General features: G+C 36.4%; 1 protein-coding gene across 8 annotated transcripts in view; it reads left to right on the plus strand.

The window, feature by feature from the left end:
- The window catches only part of NPAS3 (neuronal PAS domain protein 3), a 621,722-nt gene that overhangs the window by 85,491 nt on the left and 513,398 nt on the right, over positions 1-22,833 (plus strand). For 5 of the 8 annotated variants that reach the window (XM_027670455.1, XM_027670463.1, XM_027670472.1 and 2 more), the window contains one exon: positions 2,078-2,167. The exons of the other annotated variants lie outside the window; for them this stretch is intronic. In XM_027670455.1, coding sequence (XP_027526256.1) covers positions 2,078-2,167 — 90 coding nt within the window. The remainder of the gene's footprint in view (positions 1-2,077; positions 2,168-22,833) is intronic. 8 annotated transcript variants of the gene reach the window in all.

Below are 22,833 nucleotides of genomic sequence, written 5' to 3' on the forward strand. Positions count from 1 at the left end.
ATGTTCAAACTCACATCTTCCACTTCCCAGAACAATACCACAACTACTTCAGAATAAAGGTTTTCTGGAGTGAGCCCTATTCTACTGCACTTGTTTAACTACTCAAGTAATAGCAATAATCAGTAATAACTCTTAATACAGCATGCTCTCACTGTCTCCCTTTTGTTTTCATCCAATAAATCCTGATTTTTTAGTTTTGTTTTTTTTCCTTTAAAGTGCTTTTTTTTAGCAGGAGGAGCTAACATGTCCTTTGCTTTAGAATAGTTGTTATCAAGGACTCTGTGGTAACCTCTAGAGCTGTGGCAGATGTATGTTTGAATATCCTCTGGCTGAGAGGCATAGTTGTCCTGAGGACCTAGTTCTCTCATGTCTTTGCTGAAGCTGTGTAAAAACAGGTATATCTTCTAGTCTTTTTTCACAAAAAAACCCCAAAACAACAAAACAAAACAAAAGAAACCCCCAAAAAACCCCAAAAACCAAACCAAACAAAAAAGGTCAGAGTAAATTGAAGCTGGAGCGTGGGTCAGTCAGTGTGATGGTGCACTAAAGATTTTGGGGCTTGAATTCCCTTTGATGTAGGCATTCCTGGGTGACCCAAAGTGAAGGATTTATGTCTCTCAGGCACACATCGCGTAGAAGATACTCTCCCTCATCTCTTGTACTAGCTTGCATGGCTCCCAGCTTGTGTTGCAAATCCCATTTTAAGATACTTAGCTTTCCTAGTACACTGTATATGGTGCTTGGACATCTAACTTAAAGGCCCTGGATATCACAATAAATAAATGTCTCTGATAATATCTTAGTGAATGCAGGAATATTCCATGATTTGGAGGTGTTTGGTCTGGCCTTCATCACAGAGCTCTCTCCTCCTTCTGTGTGTGGGGTCCCATGGGGCACTTGACACATCGTGTAGGTGCAGTCTTATAGAGGAAGGTCCTCAGTTTCCACAGTAGATAACTTTCCATTTTCTCATAAAGCTTGTTGCTCTATAATGATATTAATTTTTTTCTCAAACCTGCAGTCTCAAATTACTGTTGAAACAAATACATGACTTTAAAAAACCAAGATTAGCTTAGAGCTATGTAGATGTTAGTATTATAAAAATAATGGCAACATAAAATAATTCTCTATTGACAAGAATATTTATTTTTAAACAAAATCACAGCGTAAAATTCTAAATTTGAAAAATGTGTAAAATTTCTCAAATAATTTACCCTTACTTCAGTGAACTACCATTATATTACAAGGGGAAAAGCTATTAATTTGTTTAAGATACAAAAGCATCTAAAATATGTTTTTATTCCAGAGAAGAGGGAGGTAAAAAAAAAATAAAATTGGTGGATACTGTTTTGTGTGCAATTCCCAAGTATATTTTAAAAACAACATTGAATTTTTATAGCCAAATTATATTTTCTGCTAACAGGGAGCTGAGGAGGGATGAATAATAGAATGATTGACAAATCTTTTAGGGCCTGATTTTACAAGATGCTGCACACCTCCTGATTGCTGCCAATCACTTTCATTTTCTTTCAGTCAATCCGAGAACATATGGCATTATTCAGATGGTGCTGAGCACCTTCAATCACAGTTCTCATAATACCACAACATCCTCATTCTGTGCAAATGTGAGAATTGCTGTTGACATTTTAAATTGGAGGGTTATTTGGTCTTTGTCTGGACTAACTCCCAGCTGACATAAATGGATGTTCTACCTGAGGAAGGATTTGAACAGTAAACAATAAATAATCAATTTTATAAGCACCATTGTATAGATACAAGCTACATGAAGTATCAATTTGATTTATGAAATTCCATACCTCTTCTACTTTTATTTGATGGCGGAAAAAATACTATTCTTGTGGAGAACTGAAGTTTAGTTTACTCTCGGTGCAAATTTTGAAAATTGGAAATTGTGAGTGTTATGTGCACAAGGCAGTTGATTTAAAGAGATCAGAAAGGTGTTTAATTTAAAAACAAAATTTAAAAAAAATTCATTTCAACATACTGATTTGTCCTGCATTACAGTTACCTGTAGAGATCCTCTAGTCATGTCTATCTGTTTTTGATGCCTCTACAGAATAACTGTCCAGCATCCTCTGCCCAACCAATCAGAATGTAGGAAAATCTACCGATATGACGGAATCTACTGTGAATCTACCTACCAGAAGTATGTTGATATCTGTGTGAGTCTTGCCTCTAGCTCGTGCATTTAGTGCTCGTGCTCTCCTGCTATTCAGAAATTACACGTGTGTTGAAACCGTACACTTCTATTTGTGTGCAAAACCTCTAAACAGGGACAGAATTATGTTGTTTAATTCTTTGGGATTGTGCTCTAAAACCTAAAAAGCAAATAAAAACTCTGAGACTTTACTAAATCTCTTAGGTATGCTTCTGTACAGTGCAATAAACAAGAGTGTACATGCTAGAAAATCTAGGCAAAATATATTGCACAGGTGCTTCACATCTTAGCGATTTGAAAGGTGTGTTATGTATAAATTAGCTGTCACTTTTTTTCAGTCATGTAATGGAATGATGAGTTGTAATTTGCATAATCCTTTAAGAAGTCAAATTATACTGTCATGTAGCAGACTTAACATGCTAGCTAGGATTTCATAGCTTTGCAGCTAATTAGTATGTACCTTACAGGACAGTTAAATTGAAGTTGAGTCCTCTTTCTTTGCAGTCATTTGCCTTTGTCCATTGCCATAACAGAGCCCGCTTTTGTGCGTAACTCAAGATCGTTACTGGTGCTTCTGACAAAAATGCTATTGCTGTGGGCAGGCAAATGCAAAGTGCTTGACTTCTGTTAGTTTTGCAAGCAGTGATATTTCTATTTTGCTGTAATAAGGATTTAATAATCTATTTCTACGTAGAATTGAAAAGTATATATTTCACAGGTATATTGTAGATTATTTTGTATTAATATGTTGCAAATGCATTATGAATTCTCTGTTATCTCACTGGATTTTGAAACTGCATTCAGTCACTTAGTGTTTCCTTTTCATGCTCCAGCTACATTCATGTTTCCTATACTAGTGTTACCATTATCATTCTCTATATAACATTTCATTTTTCAGTAACCCCTTAACTTCTAAAAATCAGTTGTATTTTGCATTGCAACAAAATATTTCTTTGGCAAGACATTCATACTCATTAAAGTTTTTAAATCATATTCTCTCATCCCTCCTTTTTATTCTATAACCTGCTGCTTGTTTCCTGAATCTTTTCTTTTAGTAATAGGTACAACCACATCAGTAAAAGCTGTTACTTCGCTGTAAATGAAGACTATCGTTTTGGTTTACAGAAGTGAGAGGAAAAGAGAAATCTAGATTTATCAAAATAATTGCAGCATCAGTGTAACTTGGTGAGCCAAAATGAAAATCTGACCTCTTGGCTTTTTTTGTGAATGGCTACTTTTGGTGTGAGATATGATTTATTCCTGATTTACATTGACTTATAAATACTTCCTGGACTTTTTGAATTTTTGATGGTTTTTCCCTTCTATTTCTCTAAATAATGGCAATGTTCAGGGTAACTGAAGCAATCTGCATCTAGTATGATTTTAAATCTCACCATAGAACTTCATTTCAGTGGTTTTACTTCTCTTGTAACTTCAGTTCAGTAAGCATAAAAATGTATTCATTTGTTTAAACATATGAAACAGATTTGTTGTGCACTATTTATATCAGTTTTTAGAACAACTTCAAGATTTTGAAACTTTGTGGAAATAACAAAACTTGGCACAGTTTGTCCTAAGTGTAAATACAGTGATGGTTTCACTCTGAACACTGCGACATAGTTGATTCTCTTAATTTTTTAATTTTTTTTTAGTTAGGTAGAATTTATAGTCAGTATAATTAAAAACAGCTAGCTGTGCTGCCCACAAAATGAATTAGTGGATGTTCCTTTACAAGTAGGTGTACAATTGCAAATAAATATTGGCTAAATAGCTTTTGAAAAAAAAAAAAGGAAAAGAAAAGCAAAATCCAAAAATCAGACTAGTGATGGAACAGTGTTGATTTTGACATATGTTTTGTCATTCCTGAAATGTGAATTATGAAGTAGTATAGCCCCGTTCACCTTGCTTCTAAAAAGCATGGATTATTTTGGAAGCTAACGGCTTTCCGAAAGTCTTTCTGCAGAAGATATAGACTGCTTTTTGATTTGTGAAATTTTCTCTTGGTACTTCTTCCATGTTACTCAAGCTCTCTTTCTGCCTTCTTCCCAGTGGATGCTTTTGATACTTTTTTGCCATAGTAATTTATTTCCAAAGATGTGACAAGAAGTTACTGAAAATTTCTCACTAGTCAAGACCAAAAAAATCAAGCTATTTTCATGACATGTTTAAAGCTTTTACTCTAATGCTACAAGACATGTGAACATTTGGTACTAGATGTTTATATGCACCTCACATGCAGGCTCAGTCTCTCCACTGATTAGTTTGGGAAAGGGAGAACGATGTACAAAGGCCACCAGGTGTCAAGAGAAAGGGCTGTGTGACTCTCAGTTTTCTTGCAGGATAATTTTTGGGCTGGACACAAAGCAGCAAACTACTTTTTCTGAGAGCTAAAAGAATTTTAAGGACTGGCCACACAGAATAGGACAAGACAGAGAATCATGAATTTTGGAGCTAGACTGTTTTTTCTCTAACTCTTTAAAATTAAAAAAAGTATTATGCAGAGAACCTACTCTGGATTTATGTTTAAGCATGTACCTAGTAAAGGTATTTTGTGTAAAGCTACTTAGCAGTTGAAATGGAGATATTCTGATCCTTTCTGTAAAAATTAGAAAGGATCATACCATCATCTTCTATTCCAAAAATACTTTTCAGAAAACATTTGGGGAAATAACATTTTTAGGCAAGACTTAGTGCTAGTAAACACCGAAATAAGATTGTAAGAGTTTCTAAAGGTATAGATTAGTAAATATGTTATAGTACTATTAAAAAAAAAAAGTAAAATACTTTTAGCAACACAAGTTTCTGAGGAACTAGACTAATTTTTATGCTAGCTAATACATATAAAATTAGCAATATAATAAAGATTCCAATACAGATTTCTCTAGAGTCTTTACGATCCTTTATGATCCTTTTGCAATTGAGCCTCATAGCTGCTGCTAGATACCTCGCTTGGAATGGAGCAGAATATACAGTTTCAAAAGTTGTTGTCAAAAGAGCAGATTCCTCCCCCCTCCATTGTTCCTCACCTCATCATGGGTCTACACTTTTTTTAGGTCACTACACATGTAAACATGCTTTTTAAAAAGCTCTAAATAATTGTAAATAGTTTCTATGTTCACTGGTGGTAGGGACTAATATACCAAGCATTCTTAAAAGATTTTACCATTGTGTTTTTTGAAGTAGATGGCATGTCTTGAACTATGGAGGTAAAACCAGAGGCCTGTCAGTTACTGGCCTGGAATACAGATGTCCATCAACTCCTGAATATTTCTCCTTTTCCAGTACCCATAGCTGTAGCAAGGCATGTCCAGGCTCTTCTTTTTTAATGTAAAAAAAATTTGACAACAAAAAGAAGTATTTCCTGTTCAGTTCTTACTACTTCACTACAACCAAACTGCCAAGGTTTTTCCCTCTTGCTCAGGTTGAAAATCCTTTTTTCTGCTTGCTCAAACACCTATGGTTTGCACTGTTGTTCACCTTTATGGAGTGTCAAACAGTGAACAAAGCATGGGTAGATGATCTCCAGAGACAGTTGAGGAGCACAGCTCCCTGCCCATGATCTGGTTTTATTTGTTGCTAAATTACAAGGAACAATGGCATGTGAAGAAAAGGGCTTTTTTGCTTGTCTACAGGGAGTCTTTATTGTGTACAGGCAGAGGATATCAGAGCTTTTTTTGTTCTCAGCCTGGAAGTAACTTCATAAAGTGACCCTTCAGGGTACCTGGGTCTTGAGGGGAAATTCTTGGTTTGGTGGCTGTTGTGTGCTATCTCTTAAACAAGGGTGGAAGAGTCATCTCTTCCTTGCTGCTTCCTCTCCATATTAAGCAGAATTAAAGGTCATGTCTTTCTTCAGGAGGATAGGGAAGAGTTCTACGGGAAGCTATTTCTTCTGAAATCAAGAGTGTGGAATAAATATGTAAGGAAAACACCTAGCTCATTTAAATCACAAAATTACCACTATGATCTTATTGGCTCTTATCTTTTCTTGGCAAGTTAGTGAAATGAGCACGGAACAGAAGGCTCATTGATTTCAGTCTAAGAAGTGGAGAAATTTTTCCTGGAAGGTGTGTCATATACACATTGTCATCCTAAGCCTGTAAGTGTTCTAAACATCCAAACTTGGCAGACCAGAGTAAGCTCCTCTCAGATTCCATGTTGAATCATACTCATAAATGTTTGTACAACTAAGAAAAGGAGGCACAAGGCTAAACCATTTGATTCAGCCTCTAAGTCTTAAATTTAAATTTGTTTATTTATAAAATGGATATAACAAGGTCAGAATTGGTTTGTATACACAAGATATCTAATGGCCCTATTAGACAATACAAATGAGAATATAAACCTTTTAATGCACCAAATAGCTCTCCTGGGCTTTCTAGTAAGGGAATTCAACCAGATAAATTATATGGAAAGATGGTTTCTTGAAGTGGTCTGCAGTGCTCATCACCACCTTAACGTGGACAAAGAAGAAAAAACCTGCAGAAGAGGAGCTAGTGGTTCCAAATGGAGAGCCACCACCTTGTGAAAGTGGGTTAAAACTCCCAACTGGCCCCTTGGCAGCTGGGCCTGCTGATTCAGGTCAGTATAGTCACTTAAGTGGCAGAGAGAAGTTGATGATGGCTGAGAAGTCATTCTTTTTCTCCATCTTCTTGTTTTTTAGTTGTGGTGCTGCACATACATTACCTTAGAAAGATGTAAGACTTTTCAGACATTTTGTTTGTGTATTCTGACCCATCTGATACCCTATAACTGAGGAAAAGATACACTAGTCTCAAATAATTATTTTGGCTCCAGGAAAAGCAATATAGCATTTAGGACAACAGGGCTATCGTTCAGGCTAGTGCTTTAAGGTACATGAGTATTTTTTCCAACAATGACTTCAGCATCCCATGTTTAGGGTTTAACCTAAGAGAGAACATACTGAAGAAGCTGCTGTTTAGTTTGCTCTACTCTAGTAAAACAGTAAGGAGAGGCTGCATCTTCTTGCACAGTTGATCTCCTATTGCAGCAGTTCCCTCACTTCACAGCTTGATTTTACTTCTCGCAATGTGAATTTAAGAGGTGGATTTGAAGACGATTCTACACATCTCCTCTTCATAAATTTGACCTCCTAGAAAATATTGAAAGCTAATAATTCATTCTCTATCAGCAAATGGCAGAGAAACCACTGCTATACTCACGCGATGGGCCTTTTAACATAAGTCATCTGATCCTTACAGCCTCAGTGTGAGGCTGCCTGGCAAAACTTTATCCCTGTTAACACTGCCTGTGTTTGCTCTTACCTTTGTGTAGCATTGAGCATATCTGTGGGTTCTCTGTGCTGAGGTGTTTGAGAGGTCTCCTGCAGGAGGAAGAAAAAGGAGTCATTAACCAAACTTAAAACACATTCAAAAGTGAGCCAGCATCTCCATTGCGCGTATGACATGAGTGGGCTTTCTCTAGGTAAGAAATGAGATTAGCTGTGGCACTTTAAATGATTAATGATCACTGGCTAGCATTAAGTTGAACATCTAATCCTTGGCTGATTGAAGCATTTGAGAGAACAGCACTCAAAAAATATCACCCTTTAGTAACAGAAATTTTGTCATATTTTGATTATGATGCAGTTAGATGTTGCACTGGCTTTAAAATTTTGCTTTGAGATTAATGGAATGTAGCTTGAATAGACAATAGTTGTGATTCGTATATGTCACCTGAAAATTTTCTTCCACTGAATAGTAAAGAGCCATGTTTATGTTTACAAAATACTGTTCAGTCTATAGTTGGTAAAAATTTTGAAAAGTCACTTAGGCTTTGCAGTATCTAATTGTAATACATATTCTGAGTCAAATCCTGAAGTGAATTTGGTATTGGTCAATTGACCAATTAGGCAATTATCTTTGTTAAACTGTCTGGGTCTTCAGGTCCCTTAACCACACCCTTTCAATAGGATATTAGTCACAGTTTGCTAACTCCCTGTTAAGACAAGATTTTTTTTTATATTCTACTGAAATTTCTTTTGCATTTCTTTCTCATTTTAGATGTGGAGGGGTTTTTTTGTGTTATTTCTTTCATGAAGTTTTTTTTTTGTGGTGTGCCTTTGTTGTTTTTTTTTTTTTCACAAGTGATATTACTGGTTTCAGAAGTGGAAAGATCAATTCAAATTATTTGTGACTGAGCTATTCTCTGTATTCAACAGGGTTTCATTTTTCCCATGCTCCTTCAGTAACTTGCTGCTTTGCACAAATACAGAAGCATTAATACCAAGTATATCAAAAATACTACTTGGGAAAACAGTGAGCAGTTCGTTTGGCTTACTAACAGTTAAAATGATCATTCCACAACTTGGGGAAAGGGGAAATAATTATCCCCCAAGTATAAGGGGCTAGCTACATACCTGCTGTAAAGCTCACATAAGTAACATGAGTTGCAGTAATAAAGCTATCCTGGAACACTTTAAGTATGCTTTTGAAAGACAGAGTTCACACTCATTGTCATCTTTTGCTTTAAAAGATCAATGTAAGATACTAACACAGTCTTGCGTGTTCTGGTTCTTTTTAGAAAGCAAATGCTGATTATAAGAACTTCAAGAGAAGGAAAATCCTGCCTCTCTTTAGAAGAACTATACTTACTATTAGTTAAAATAGTTACCTTATTTTCAGCCTAAGTTTTTCTAACTTTTATGTAGCAGAAAAATGTGAAAACCAGCATTAAGAAGCTGAAAAGTCCACCTTTAATATTCATAGTACTCCTCATTTCCCCTCACCCTCCCATTTAAATATTTGTAGATGGTAAACTAGTGATCATTTATCCTCCTTTTTGACATGGGTTTCTTGTTCTTAGCAGGTCAAGTTTTCAAAAATTTGAATGCTTCTTGTAGCTGTTTAAGTCTTCCTAGTTTGAATACTAATATAGTCCATTAGTTGCTCCTGTGGGAATGCTGGGGGATCACAGATATAAACTAGAACCATGTTGTTACATGCTGTTTGAAACAGAAAGATTCACTGTCTCAACATTGGTAGTGATTTATATAACCTTTTCCTATTGCTACTCCGTGTTTACTTCCTTGTACATCAAAGGATCTTTTTCACTGCTCTAGCCAGGGTATTGCACTGTAGGCTAATATTAATTTGTTTATCCACCATCATCCATATGCCTCTTCCTAGATTATTAGATTGTCTTTGTTTGGAATCTGTGCTTTTAGTTATGAGATAGACAGCTTTGTGCTCAGCTGTGTTAAAACACATCTTATTCAGGTGAGCCCAGGCTGCCATGCAATCTGTGGAGCTGACAACTCCCCGGTATTTACCATTTTATTATCTTTTGTGTCATCTGCAAATTTTACTGGGAAGGATTTTATGTTTTCTTTCATATCACTGATTTATTCTCCTGCACAGGTACTCTGTAGGGAATAAAGGGCTCAAGGAGTTCTTTCCCTGCACAGAGTACTTGGGGTAGATCTAATCCATATATCAGAGCTACTGGTCATAATGTCTGGGAGCAGATTAGGGCTGCCGGCACTGATGAGTTGCAACCAAGCAGGGCAGTGAGTCATGAGCACGGTCTTTACTTGCAGCAGTGCGAGATGGCTGCAGCCTTTCTTTAAAGCAATGCGAAGCTTGTTTTGCATAGCAATGTTGTTGAAATACGAAGACAATTCTCCCTTGAAAATTTGTGTTTTTAGTGATGGCTACTAATGAATTCCCTTTATTTATTTATTTATTTTAAACTGTTTCTGTAAACAAAGCTATATTTTGCAAAAAGTTAGCAAATTTAGTGAGTGTTTTTATCCAAAAAGAAGTGCAAAGTGGTGGGTTTTGGAAACCCTAAAGTAATTCATATTAGTTTTCTTCCCTAGTGAATTGTTTTTAAATTCTTTTCAAAGTGATACTTTTATTTAGAACTAAATGTCCTTTTCAGATGACTAGAAGATTAAATGATGAAGTCATCACACATAAGGATTTATTGAATATAACTTTGCAGTTAACTAGAAATGAACTTTTCTGATAACATTTTGTTCCTCATTTTTCCTCCACCTCCCAAAAGGATTTCTTTGAGCAAACCTCAAAATTGTGCTCTAAAGATATTTTTTCTTTATTTGGCTACTCAGCAGCCCTGTGCAGTGCTGTATCTTGCTTAAGGCTTAAGTTATGTTATTTAGCAATCTATGGATTCTTCTACCTAGCCATAGGGCTTCATGATGAAAAAGCTCCACAACTCTCATTTCACATCCAGATGCAGCAAGATCACTAAACTTTGAACTTAATTATGATTAAACCATTGACTTTTTGCTAAAATTCCCTTATGATAGTTTATTCCTGTAGTCAGTTTATAGTATTCATACTGATTTTCTTTCCCTTTAACACAAATAGTGCTCCAGTTAAAACATGCAAATATTTAGCAAAGTCTGCATCACCTCAAACTGGTATACAGAAAACAAGACTTGCATTGCATTTTGTAAAATTTTTGTTGTACAACAATTTGTCAGGTGTTTATGGTCTTAAAATTTCCATGTTCATGTTCACATGTACATATCTGCACATACATAGAACACACACTTTTGAAAAGAAAGAAAATTCAGTAATTTTAGGGAAAAAGACAATGAAAGTGTAAAACATACTTCTACCTGAGTGCAATAAGAAGGTGACAAATTTTAATTGTTTTAGGCATGAAGCGATCCTGTGTTGTTGTTCCGAAACACCCCCCCCAAAACCTCAAAAAGACTCACAAAAAAAAGTCCTGAAACAACAAAGAGCAACAAAATTGCAGTACCATATGAACTAAAAAGTATATAATTAAGGTTTTCCCTTAATTTCTGATAAATAGGGAGGAAATTTCTCATGGATACCAAACAAAAAATTTGGCCAATAAGAAGGAAAGACAAAATCTGTCACACTTCAAAGTTTTCTGCTCATTGAGTAACAAAAGACTCATGAAAGTAGATGCCTTGCCTGTTATAGATGCACTGAACTTTGTGTTGCAGTTTCATAAGTGATGTTGGGTCTGTGCCATCTCTGAGATTGCAGTCTGTGATGCAGAGTAGTTTAAGATGCTGTATCATGTACCATTTAATCAGACTGCACTACTTAGAGTATGTGTTGTGTACTGGGAATAATTTGTGTGTAAAGTCTTTCCAGCTGCATCTATATAAAAGGTGAAATTCCCCTACCTCCTCACGAAAGTCAGTTAAATGGACTGTGGGGAATGGAGCAGCAGTTGAATGAATTAATTTCATGTAGCTGTCCATAGCTAGCTGTGACACTGCAGTGTGTTTCCTCCACAGCTGACTTGCAGCCTGTACATATCTTTTTTGCAGGTCTTGGGCTGCTGAATTTCTATGCACTAATCAATTGTTTCCTTGCCTAGAAGTGTCCTGTATAGTTTTCCACCCTCTTGCTAAATTCCAGTGACTAATTTACATGCCTGGGGCAGTAGCTCCGCAAGCCTTGTGACTGCAGGGGACTCCACTTATTATTATTACCTTTGTTACCTCTAAGGTCATTTCAGTGCTAGGACAGGGAATGTTAGCACTGTTCCCTTCTTCAGCATATCCTTTCATGTAAGCTACTCTACATCCTGCTTCATGTGACTGGGAGACAGGCTGTTGTGCAGTTCCCCTTTCCCTGCAGAAAATCAGCGATTTCTGAGAGTACTCTCTGCTGGCAATTCTCAGTGATGAACAAATAGATGGTCCAGGCACAGGTAGGCATTGTAAAGATTTTCAAGCTGTAAAACAGTTTGTGTAACCAGTCACACTGCAAGGTGCCATGAGTTTGGCAGCCTGGTAGTCCTAGGGCTGTCTGGAAAGCATCACAAGGTTGGAGATACTCTCTGCACTCGGCTGTATGCTAGGCAGTCTGTTACCTGTGTAGTCGGTGACCATTAGTGATCAATGTATTGATCAGAAGTTGCTTTGGCATAACATATACTGTTGCTTTGTCTGGTAGTATTTTCTTTATCTCAAGAGTGCTGCCATGCTCTACATTTTGAGCTGAATGTTATATTAAAAAGGACATTCATATTTTGCTGACTTGGCAAATTTAATTGAATGAATTTTGTTTTTCAGTAGGGATAGAAAATGATCAAAATATTTAGAGGGAAATACTGAGCTAAGTTTAAGAGCAGAATACAAGCCAAGTCTATGGTATATTTTGGTATGGCTTTGTCAATTCAAGCTCTTAAAGTGACGTAGTATCCCACCTGGAGAAACTTTCTACATCAGCAGAAACCTGTATAGCACATACTATTTTACTTGTAAAACTGTAATTTTACTGATATTGTTTGTTTTGCTAATAAGTGATGATTTTCCTGTATGAGTCCAAAGTGGACCTTTGCTGATATAGCTAATTACATGCTTAGTACTTTGCCACAGTGGTGTACCAAGATTGCTTTATTGGCAAAATGCTCCTACTGCAGACCTCATCTGATTTTAGTAATTCACTTTTCTTGATTTCAAAGGTCAACAAAATAAGACTCCTATTGTAGAATTGAAAGGGATGTTAGTTGATCCACGAGTCTGTAGTGAATAATCACTGGGATAAAAAGACTCAAGAGCTGTACTGCATTTAAAAATCAATCCTATTTTTCATAATATAATTAAGTTTTTTGTCATTTCATTCTTGTTGTAGACTTGAATTAAGGGTGAAAAACCTAATGTTCTGAGTTGGTTCACATATTTGATATATTTTATTTATTTCACTTTTGATCTCAATAGAATCCTGCTGATGTTGTGATTTACCTGATTGTGACAGTGCTAAATCCCACATGGTCGAGCATTTTTGCCTTGAAATCAAATGATGTAAATAAAAACTTTCCAAAAGTATTCTGAGCTTTTTCACCCCCTCAAAAATCTCTCAACCAAAATTGCAGTGAAAGGTCTGGTGATCATAATCTAGTCAGGCACAATGACTTGCTGCATGCTTTGGGTAACACCTAGAACTTATTTCTAAGAGAGAATTTTATGGTTGTCGTAGCAGGAGGCCTTCTTGCTTCCAGGGGTAGCAACATGCTTTTAGAATTGCTGCATTGCTGCTTGATTACTGGTGATGGTTGTGTTACATGCTGGATCCAGCATGACTGAGAAAGGCAGTTGTGATTCATATCGCTCTGGGGAGCATCAGGAATGTATCCAGACCATGCATCAGCATCAGTGGTGACTGTAGCATTAAAATTGCTAGAAAAGGCATGGAATCAGATAATCATCCATAAAAGAGTACTACTGAATGGCTATGAAGTTCACAGCTGGTAGATTTGTATCTTATGGTGTCATGGTACTGTGTAACAGGCAAAAGCTGTTAAGTTTACTAAACAGATTAAGGCAACTTCATTAGATAGGGTTTTTCCATTGTTGGTGTTGGCTTATTTTTACCTTACCTCCTCACTAAATGTACATTTCTAGTTATAAACAGACTTTTTGTGAGATGTTGAAAGAAGAGTCAAACAATTGCTCCAGGTCTAGGTTGTACTGCAAAAGTTAAACTGTAATCTAGTTATTGACATTGTCACTAAATGAAATGAAATATACTCCAAAATCTAGAAAATTACATTACCTTTTCTGACTTTTGTACACTCCAATTTTTTCAATTTCTCTTGCTTAGATACTTTGATGCATTCCAGCAGCAATGCCTACTTCATAAGAATAAAACTAGTCCAAGCAATTAACTATTCATTCTTCCCCCTAGTTTATATCAGATACCATCTATTTTTGGTTGAAACCTTAATTTGAGGGAGATTCTGCTCTTAGACTCCTCTTAAGAATTAATAAGAAAGGTGATCAGATACCATATTATACAGACGTTAAGATATTTTTTATATGGGAGTTGGCTGACTCTTCAATGCATTGGCTTTTATTAAATAAGTCCCCTTTTCCTCAGGAAAATTTAAGGAGGCGGAGACCTTCTCTGAGCTTCCAGGCTTGTAGAGCTTCCTGAGCTGAGTAGTTTTTGAAGGATAGTTAACACTGGCAGTACAGGTCTTGCAAGCATCTAAGTACAGGGGCTTGGCATGGCAGCAATATGTTCATGGTTGCAAGTGGGAGTTTTGTTGTTTTCTTTCTCTTTCTACTGGAAAACACTGCAGTTCTGATGCGTGTGGTCTCACTTCTGGCTGCCTATGAACACTCTTTCTCTGTGTGCTGTTAGGGTGTTAGCAATAAACTGGAGTATAGCAGGAAATGCTGTTCAATGTCAGGCTCTGCAGAGGCAAAGTAGGGCTTTACAAGGGCTTCTCTGCTCTAAGAGTTGCTGCTCTGCGTGTTCCAAGTGCATTTGCTCTAAAGGCAAGTACAGCTTTTTCTGAAGGTAAAACTTACATGTTTACAGATACAGATTTGAGAAGATGATGATTTGGTAAAATAGATTAAAATTCATTTTGGTATGTAGCTTCTTCTAGATTAACGTTTGTATATTGTTTTAACTTTTTCCATGTGTTTATCTAAGTCTAGTTTGTAAATCTCAAAGTAAAAAATCAAGTGCTAACTGATGGTCATCATACCCCTCCTATTTGTACCCACAATACCATATTTGTGACTTTGCACTCTGACTTGCTTTGATGACTCTTATGTGTAGATATTTTTGATTGACAAGTAACTAAATTCAGTTTGGATGACTGAATCCAATGTATGCCAATATCAACCCTTTATTGTTATGTTTAAGCAAAATTTTACATCTGCATTAGAAAGAAAAAAAACGTAATTTGAGTTGATACAGGTGTTGCATTTGCATGAAGGTAGCAAGATGACATGAAGAACAGAACATTATTTTATTTTAGGACAAATGCAGTAGTAACTATAAACCAGTATTAACTATTTCCTCCCCCATTTTGTGTTTATGTTTTGATACTGAAATTCTTCCCACCACTAACCTATATTCCTATTTATTCATTACTATCCCTATAGCTTCCTCTGTCACTGCTTGTACTCACTGTTTCTTAACCTCCAGCCCTAGAAAGATGGGTACATTCTTTGTTGTGGCAGGGATGCCAGCACTCTGTAGAGCTTTCGGGAGTGCTTGGATAAGTAGATCAGTGCCTGATACTGGTTTTAATGTGCCTGTCGCTTCCAACGATGTTTCCCCTGGCTTGATGCTTGTGTTTGGAAGACCACATGGCACTGCAAACAGTGTCTGACAGGGAAAAACAGGTAAATATAACAAAGCAGGGAGGTAATCGGGGAACTGTACTGCATAATTTGATTATGATCTGAGGTGCAAGGGACTCAAAAAATACTAGTTAAAACATATATACTGGTGTTACAATGCTTATTATACAGTAGTGAACAATCCTCTCAATAAACATATGAAAATTTATGTCAGAGCTGTAATTTGACACACTGGTGAAAACAAATATTTCGGTAGAATGAACTATCATACTCTTTTTGGCATGTGGTTTTTTCAATGGTGTATCTGAAAGCAGCTTTAGATGTGAAAATCATGCTGCTTGTTTATCCTCATTCTAGTCAGATGAAAAACCCCCTTGATTTTATATGTATGTATGTATGGCACAGTTTTCTCAAAACATGTTCTGCTATGTGATATCAATTTTTGTAAGTGAACAGTGCGTTTTTTTCTCTGACCTTTTTCTTAACTCCTTTGACCATGTCCCCACCATCTTCCAAGAACTGTTAAGACAAAAGTCTGAATACCTTGAATAATTTTCCTTTTTTCTTTCTTTTTTTTTCATTTAAAGTCTTCTATGTCCTTAAAACCCAACAATCTATTTTTGTCTCACTAGTAGTTCTTGAAAATGAGAAGTGGTTTGACAGTTGTTTTCTTCCGAAGCGCTGGTCACATTTCTACTTTTTAGTTACTATCAGAGTAATTGGGTGGCTTTTCCAGAAATTCTTTTTCCAGAGGAAAGACTGTCAGAGGAAGATTGGATTTAATACAAATTAAATAAGATCTACCTTCCTTGAGATGCATAGATCTTTATTAGATAGTTAAAGTTAATAGAAAATACTATTTCAGTTGCCATAACACTGGCCTCTCATTTGCCGTGTGCCTTGCATAGTTACTAATTCCTGAGTGCATAAAATCCTATCTATTGTAACAGTAGCATTTTACCTCTTCTGCAAACTCTCTCTTTTCCTAGCTATTTGTCATAATACAGTTAAAATAAGATTATATAAAATATCTATAGCATGTGGATCAAAAAATATTTGTGATTGAAGGCAGTTCACTGTAATTTAAAAATTCAGTGTAAATAATTAGGTATATGGGATGATTAACCTCTGGATATGTGGTTCACCTGAGGGGATGGATCATGATAAGAGTCTGTAGCTTGCCCTAAGTAGCAAATTCCGTCTGCAGACATACATGTGTTTGGTTATCACACTGCTGTGCACATGTATATATATTCATGGGCACACAAATATATACGACAGAAAAGTTAAATCATTCCCATTTGATTCATAGCATGCCTATAGGAGGAGTGCTTAGAACAGTAGAAAAAAGGGCACCTGTTAAATCTGAGTCTTTAAAACTCTTTAAAACTGTAGGGCCAGAGGCACTGGCTTGGACTTGGGAGGGATGAATGGGTAGCATGCTTACTGAGACAAATGAAACTCATATAAGGTGCAGGAGCAGGGTCCTGGTTAGCTGAAAGTCAGCTGAGGCAGAAGAAAGGTGGATGAAAAGAATAGCACAAGCAGAGGGTGACTTCTGCAGTAGTGAGGGGACAGAGGCAGATGTGGAGAGTTCTGCAGTCCTCAGAGGGCACTGCTTGAAGCTCAAGCCATTCTCATGGGTGATGGGGAAACTGGAGAGCTGTATTGTCCACAGCCTTATGTGCTAGCAAAAGTAAAGGGTACTTTGGAACACAAGGAAAAATCTGTATATCTTTTGATTCAACTTCTGTGTGTACTGAAAGGGGTGAGATCAAAACCACAGGGCTTCATGCTCTTTGCTTCTGCTCCTGGCAGCTGGACAACAAGGCTGGCATTGTCTTGCAGAAATATAGTAGTTTGTTGTGGAGGGGGAACCAGGAAAGTCCGTGCCTACTCATTGTGCCAGCGAAATCATGAAAGACAATGATACAGTTTCCACAGACTAGAGGAGGCTTAAAAGCTTCTAGATATAGTGAAACTCAAACACCATAGCTAGATGAATGGAAAGGAGTCTTCCACAGCTGCTGTGGTGTTATGCATCAGATGGAAGATCTGTTGTGTGCCAGCTTACTGTCTAGATTTTGCAGGTTCGTCAGATATACAGAAGATGTGCTGACTGCAGTTGTAACATTTCTGGAAAACAAAACTAGGCCTCCGAATTCCATATCCATTCAAAAATCACTTATGGAGAGATTTAACCGCTCAGTGGAAGTAGCTAATTGCATTCTCAGTTGCAGTGCCAATCAGGACACAGCAGATGAACACTTGGCTAAAGGACTTCAGTTCCCCTTCCATAATAACAAGGGAAACACTATTTTGTGGATTCTCTGGGTTTTGGGGATTTTTACTGTGGGTTTTTCTGGAGTTCTTTTGAATGAAGAAAAGTTCCTCATTGTGTAGTGCAGTTTTATCCCTTCCCTGGACAGAAAAAATGTAGGTATTTGAATGGCAAAAATGTTCAAATCTGACCCAAGACTACCACTTGCTGTTATTAGTCAGTTTTAAATGGTAAGCTTACCTATGTTTACTGCTGAATGGTTGTGGCTGGTTTTTGATTATATGTATCAGGATTTTGTCAAAACTCCATTGTCTGGTTGGGGGCTAAAATCAATTAATGATCTTTAAAACCAGGATATTTGATTGATTAAAATTTGGAATATCAGAAATACAAAGGCAGGGAAAAGAGCTTTTTGTGACTTCAGAATTTGGATCCCACATACTCCAGTATACTGGAACATGTAGAGAGTTTTCAGATCTAGAAGGTGGATTTGCTTCTTTTCCGTTCAAGGAAAGCATGATGGAATTTTTTTCTGTTTTTATTTACATTGTGTTTCTAGACTTCCATTTTAATGTCATCCCTATTGTATCATTAGTGTTCTTTCATTCTTTTGTCTCAGAAATGTGTCCTGGACATGCTTTTATCTCTCCTTACTATTGTGTGCAAACCTTGTACTACTTCACCACTGTGGCTTAGCTAGGGCTCTTTTTCCTTGCTTGAGCCTACCGCAGTCTCTCTGGCCCCACCGTCAATCACCAGCTGGATGCTTGGACGAATTTTTTATAGCAGCTTCTGTCAGTAAAGAGAAAATATTTTGAAAAACACAGTCTAAAAGCTGAATGTCAGCCTGCTGAGTGGCCTGGTTAAACAGGAGAATTGCCTTTGCCCAGTTGCCTTTTTTTTTTTTTTTGATTTAGCTTTTTTCCTAATTTAAAAAGACCTCCAAAATATTGATTTGGGGTCTAGCCCAAATAAACAAAATAAGACTTTCTTGGCAAAGACTCCTAATTGATTAGCTTACTAAAATTTTTAAACATCCCCATGATTGTTTCTGTCTCCACTTTTCTGGTGTCCATAACATAGAAGTTTTCAGTCTGTTCTGGGAGTAGCAAAGAACCTATATACTTCAGTAGCTTGGTTGAATCCCCTGTTCTGTTTTCTTTTTCAGCGATGGCCAAATGACTGTAAAATTCTTTGTTTCTAATGTTTAAAATCCTACAGCAAGCATTACTCTGCCTTTGTAGGAAGTATTCCAGAAGAGATTCTGGATGTCCTAACAATTGTATTTAGTCTTTGTGACCAGAGCAAAACACACTCAAAAGGTTTAGACAGGCGAGATGCTACATATTTTTTTAAAACTATTTTGAAAAAGGATGGTGGAAGCACATGGCATAATGCATAGTAAATCTTGTATTAGAAAGCTGCAAACCCTTGTTGAGAAGTTGCATTGGTCTCTTGAGCCAGAGAATATTGCTGTCCTACAGATATTTTGTTGGAAACTGCATTGAAAATTACAGCCTATTTGTTAGTTGATAAATAAAGATTAGAATAATCTACTAGGCTATATTATAGTGCTTGTTAACAATATTTACTTTCCTAAATTGATTCAGTATAAACCTCGCTATGGCTTTACCTCATTTCTGGAAGACATATAGATAATGTTATGGTACTTCTATGAAGTTTTGCATGCCACTGAAAACCTGCTGTATTTCCTTAGCTGAATTGTGTGGCAGGATTATATTAACATAGATTTTGGAATATTTGAGCTCCCATAGGGTATGGTGTGTGGTTGATATGACATGACTTGCCTTCAACAGTTGTTTTAACAAGACATCCTTCATATAAAATATACCAAGCTGAAAGGCATAACTGAGTGAGTTAAATAAGAAACACTGGTGGCAAAATTCTTCACTTTCATCTTTATCTGATTAATTCAAGGCTGAGTGTTACAGAGAAAGTATTTTTAACCTAGCATAGTATTTGATATGTTTATTTAAAGAAAACTGAACAAACCCAGAGAACATAAATCCTCGCCCCCCAAAAAACCCTTTTATATTATTTAATACAAGATCATTTTCAATAAATTTTTAAACTAATTGCAAATATATGTGCATTTACTCTAGTCAAAACTCATACTGCTTAAAATATCTTCTCACTCCTCCTAAAAACTGCTTTAATAATACATTAATTAACACTTCTGAAGTACTTGGCATATTTAACACAAGATAATTTACAGTTCCTAATATTTTAAACTGTGTATTAAAAAGGCTAGCATTAGCGAATAGAAAATACACTATATGTGAATATAGCATTAAATGCTAAACATATAATTTACATGTAGCTCAGTCTTTAATTTATTAAAAATAGATATTCTTTAATGCCTTGATAATACAGCTGATGTTGTTTGAATTACTTCTAACATTTTCAAATTCCTGCTTATTGTTTATTTTTTTATCAGGACTGTGAAGAGACTCAGTATCTGTTAATACCAATAATTAACTTTTGGGTTATATAAACAATTTCAGATTTATGGCAAAATATTGTATTTTGATTTTTGTCTATTTTCTCCTTGCACAGAACTTTTAGTATTGACTGAAAAATATTCAGCCAATTTAATACCTGAAATATTGTACTTGCATCAAAAAGCTTTGACTGACCATGTATTTGAGAACAGATTTCAAATATAGATAGCTTTTAACTCTCTCTTGACTTTATGCTGTAGGAAAAGCTTACTACATAAGGATACTAAATAGCTTGAGGATTTGGTAATGGGATGTGGAGACCTTCACCTTAGGTCACTAGTTTGAATGCAGCCCAGGTGAGTGGAAAATAAAACCCATTATCATCTGATGGCTTCTGGATGGCCTGTGTGAAATGAGTTGGTAGTCCCAGGCAACTTCTTATGAGAAAGACAATAGTATTGCAGAATCAGCATCAGAGTTCTTGCAGATTGGGACCCTTGCTGGAACTTTGTGCAGAAAAATCAGTGCGTTTGGGCACTGAATTTCCTTCTGCACCTCAAGTGGTTTGGGTAGATAAGACAAGAAGCATAACTGTGTAACAGAACATAGAAACCATTCGCACTCACTGGCTTGTAAATACACTTCCAGACCTGTTTAGCTATGTTTTGGTCTCTCTATCATTGCTTACAAGGTAGTTCAGAGAAATGCTGCACGCTCCTTATTTATAAGTGGAAGGTCTCAGCAAAATACCCAAACAAAACCACCAGAGGAACTTTTACATTTGTTAGCCTCTCCAGACTTTGTGCTATAATTATGTTTCCATTTTCCTAGTTGACTTTCCAGCTAAATGGTCGAATCCCTTGACTTTTCTGCCTGTAATTTTGCCACCAGTCTCCAGTTGTTTTACTGATCTTTGAAAAGGAAAGTAATACATGTTATGTTATTGTCAGAGGCAGTGAAAGACTCTTAATTGTAATTACTGTAGAAAGTCAGTGCTCAAAATTTAATTGTTGTCAGAAATGGCAAAACTTACTGTTTTCCAACCCCAGAGAATTTCTCTCTTCTTACAGCTCCTATTTATAGTGGCTTCTGTGTCTGTCTTGAACATAGTCCTGGTTAGCTAATGAAGCTCACGTGGTTGGGTAAATGCAGCCTCATCAGGTGCTCTCTCAGTTTTTTTGCTCAGGAAATGGAAGATGTCTTCCTTCTGTCCTTAGAGTCTTCTTAACATCCAGCCTGTGGCGTTACTGGCCCCCATTACTACTGAATCCCCCAAACCAAAAACTAATTGGTGTCTTTAATACATGGGCCAAGGGGCCATACCACTAGGGAGAAAGACCATATTTCTATCAGGTTATGGATACCTTCAGTCACACTCACATTTGCAGATCTCATCAGTCAGATGATATTTCATCCCAGAAGAGTAATGGGAGCAGAGTGGCTGGGTACTGAAATCCACTTTGCTTCCTGCAATTTTTGATGTGCAGGATTATGGCAAGAGGGTGGTGTTTCAGCTTTAAGTTCCTCAAACTTGATGATCTGGGTGCTAGTGCAACTGGTGCTTGGGTGAAATTACTTAAGAACAGAGACAGAAGCACGTGTCCTGTTTCTCATAAAGTTCAAGCAAGTCTTTGTTTCTCCTTAAAATATAGCAGCTCGTTCTCGGATAAGTTGGACAGTGAATTAACTAATATTAAGATGCTGGGCAACTTTTCACTGGTAATGTTAAATTTTGGTTTTAAATATACAAATATAAAGGGTTTATGGTTGGTATCCCAAGAGCCTATATAATGTAGCATATTCTGTATGCATCCCCCTAACAAATCAGATGCATAACATTAGGCTGTGTGAATACCCTCAGTTCCTCAAATATTCAGTGAGAATGTGCGAATATTCAGTTATTTGACTTTTCTCTATTTGTTAAGGTAGTAATGCTTGCTTTTTTGCAGGGAACATTGTTTAGAAAGTTGCTGGAGGACTTTTTTCCTTGAGAATAGTTAGCAAAATAAAAATTTCTGAATGGAGTATGTGTTACTGTTTTGAAAGAATGCTTGCCTATAATAGGAAAATAATAGTAATAGTTATTATACCTACATCTATTTTGAGATCAATAAGTATCACAGTTTTAATAAAAACATCCACAAAGCTTGTGTATTGTGCAAGATAAGATGCTAACCAATTTGAATATTCTGTTAAAACATTGTGCTGTAAACAAAATTGCAGGAGGCTTGAACTGAGTATTAACTTTTCAACATTAATGGGGAAAAAAATTGGATTAATTTGTTTTATGGCAATCCTTATTAGCTAAATTTCCAAATAGTGGCATATATCTAGCCTGGTAGATAGTCATAGGGGTTTTCATTATTTTTTTAGATGAAATAAAACCAGTTACATTTCAGAAAAGGAACTCTCTGATAGTTTTCAATATTATCTATTAATTCTAAATTAAATGCTTGTGTCTGTTTACCACCATGGCTTTGGTTTTTGGCATGGATAGTTCCCATTTGTTTACAGAAATCTTTCTGTCAATTTGCTTTTTCCTACCATGTCTTTTCTAAACACATAAACCTAGTGCTGTAACTGTGGATGATGATCTAGGGACTGCAGGAGTTAGACAAGTCACGGCAGAGGTTTGTAACTTCTTTTAATTTGCTAATCCATGCATGGAACAACATTTCCAGCATTACCCAGAGATTAAGCCCCAGGGCCAAGGGCAGGGCCTCAATTTTAGTTTGCTAGTGATAGGCATACTGTGGTTAGAACTAGGTCTCTGCTGTGGACAATACCAAGCCTTTTCAATTTAAATTTCAATAACAGTAGCAAAATTAACATGGAG

The sequence above is a fragment of the Neopelma chrysocephalum genome, unplaced genomic scaffold, assembly GCF_003984885.1.
Source record: "Neopelma chrysocephalum unplaced genomic scaffold, ASM398488v2 Primary Assembly neopelma1_24, whole genome shotgun sequence".
Taxonomy (NCBI): domain Eukaryota; kingdom Metazoa; phylum Chordata; class Aves; order Passeriformes; family Pipridae; genus Neopelma; species Neopelma chrysocephalum.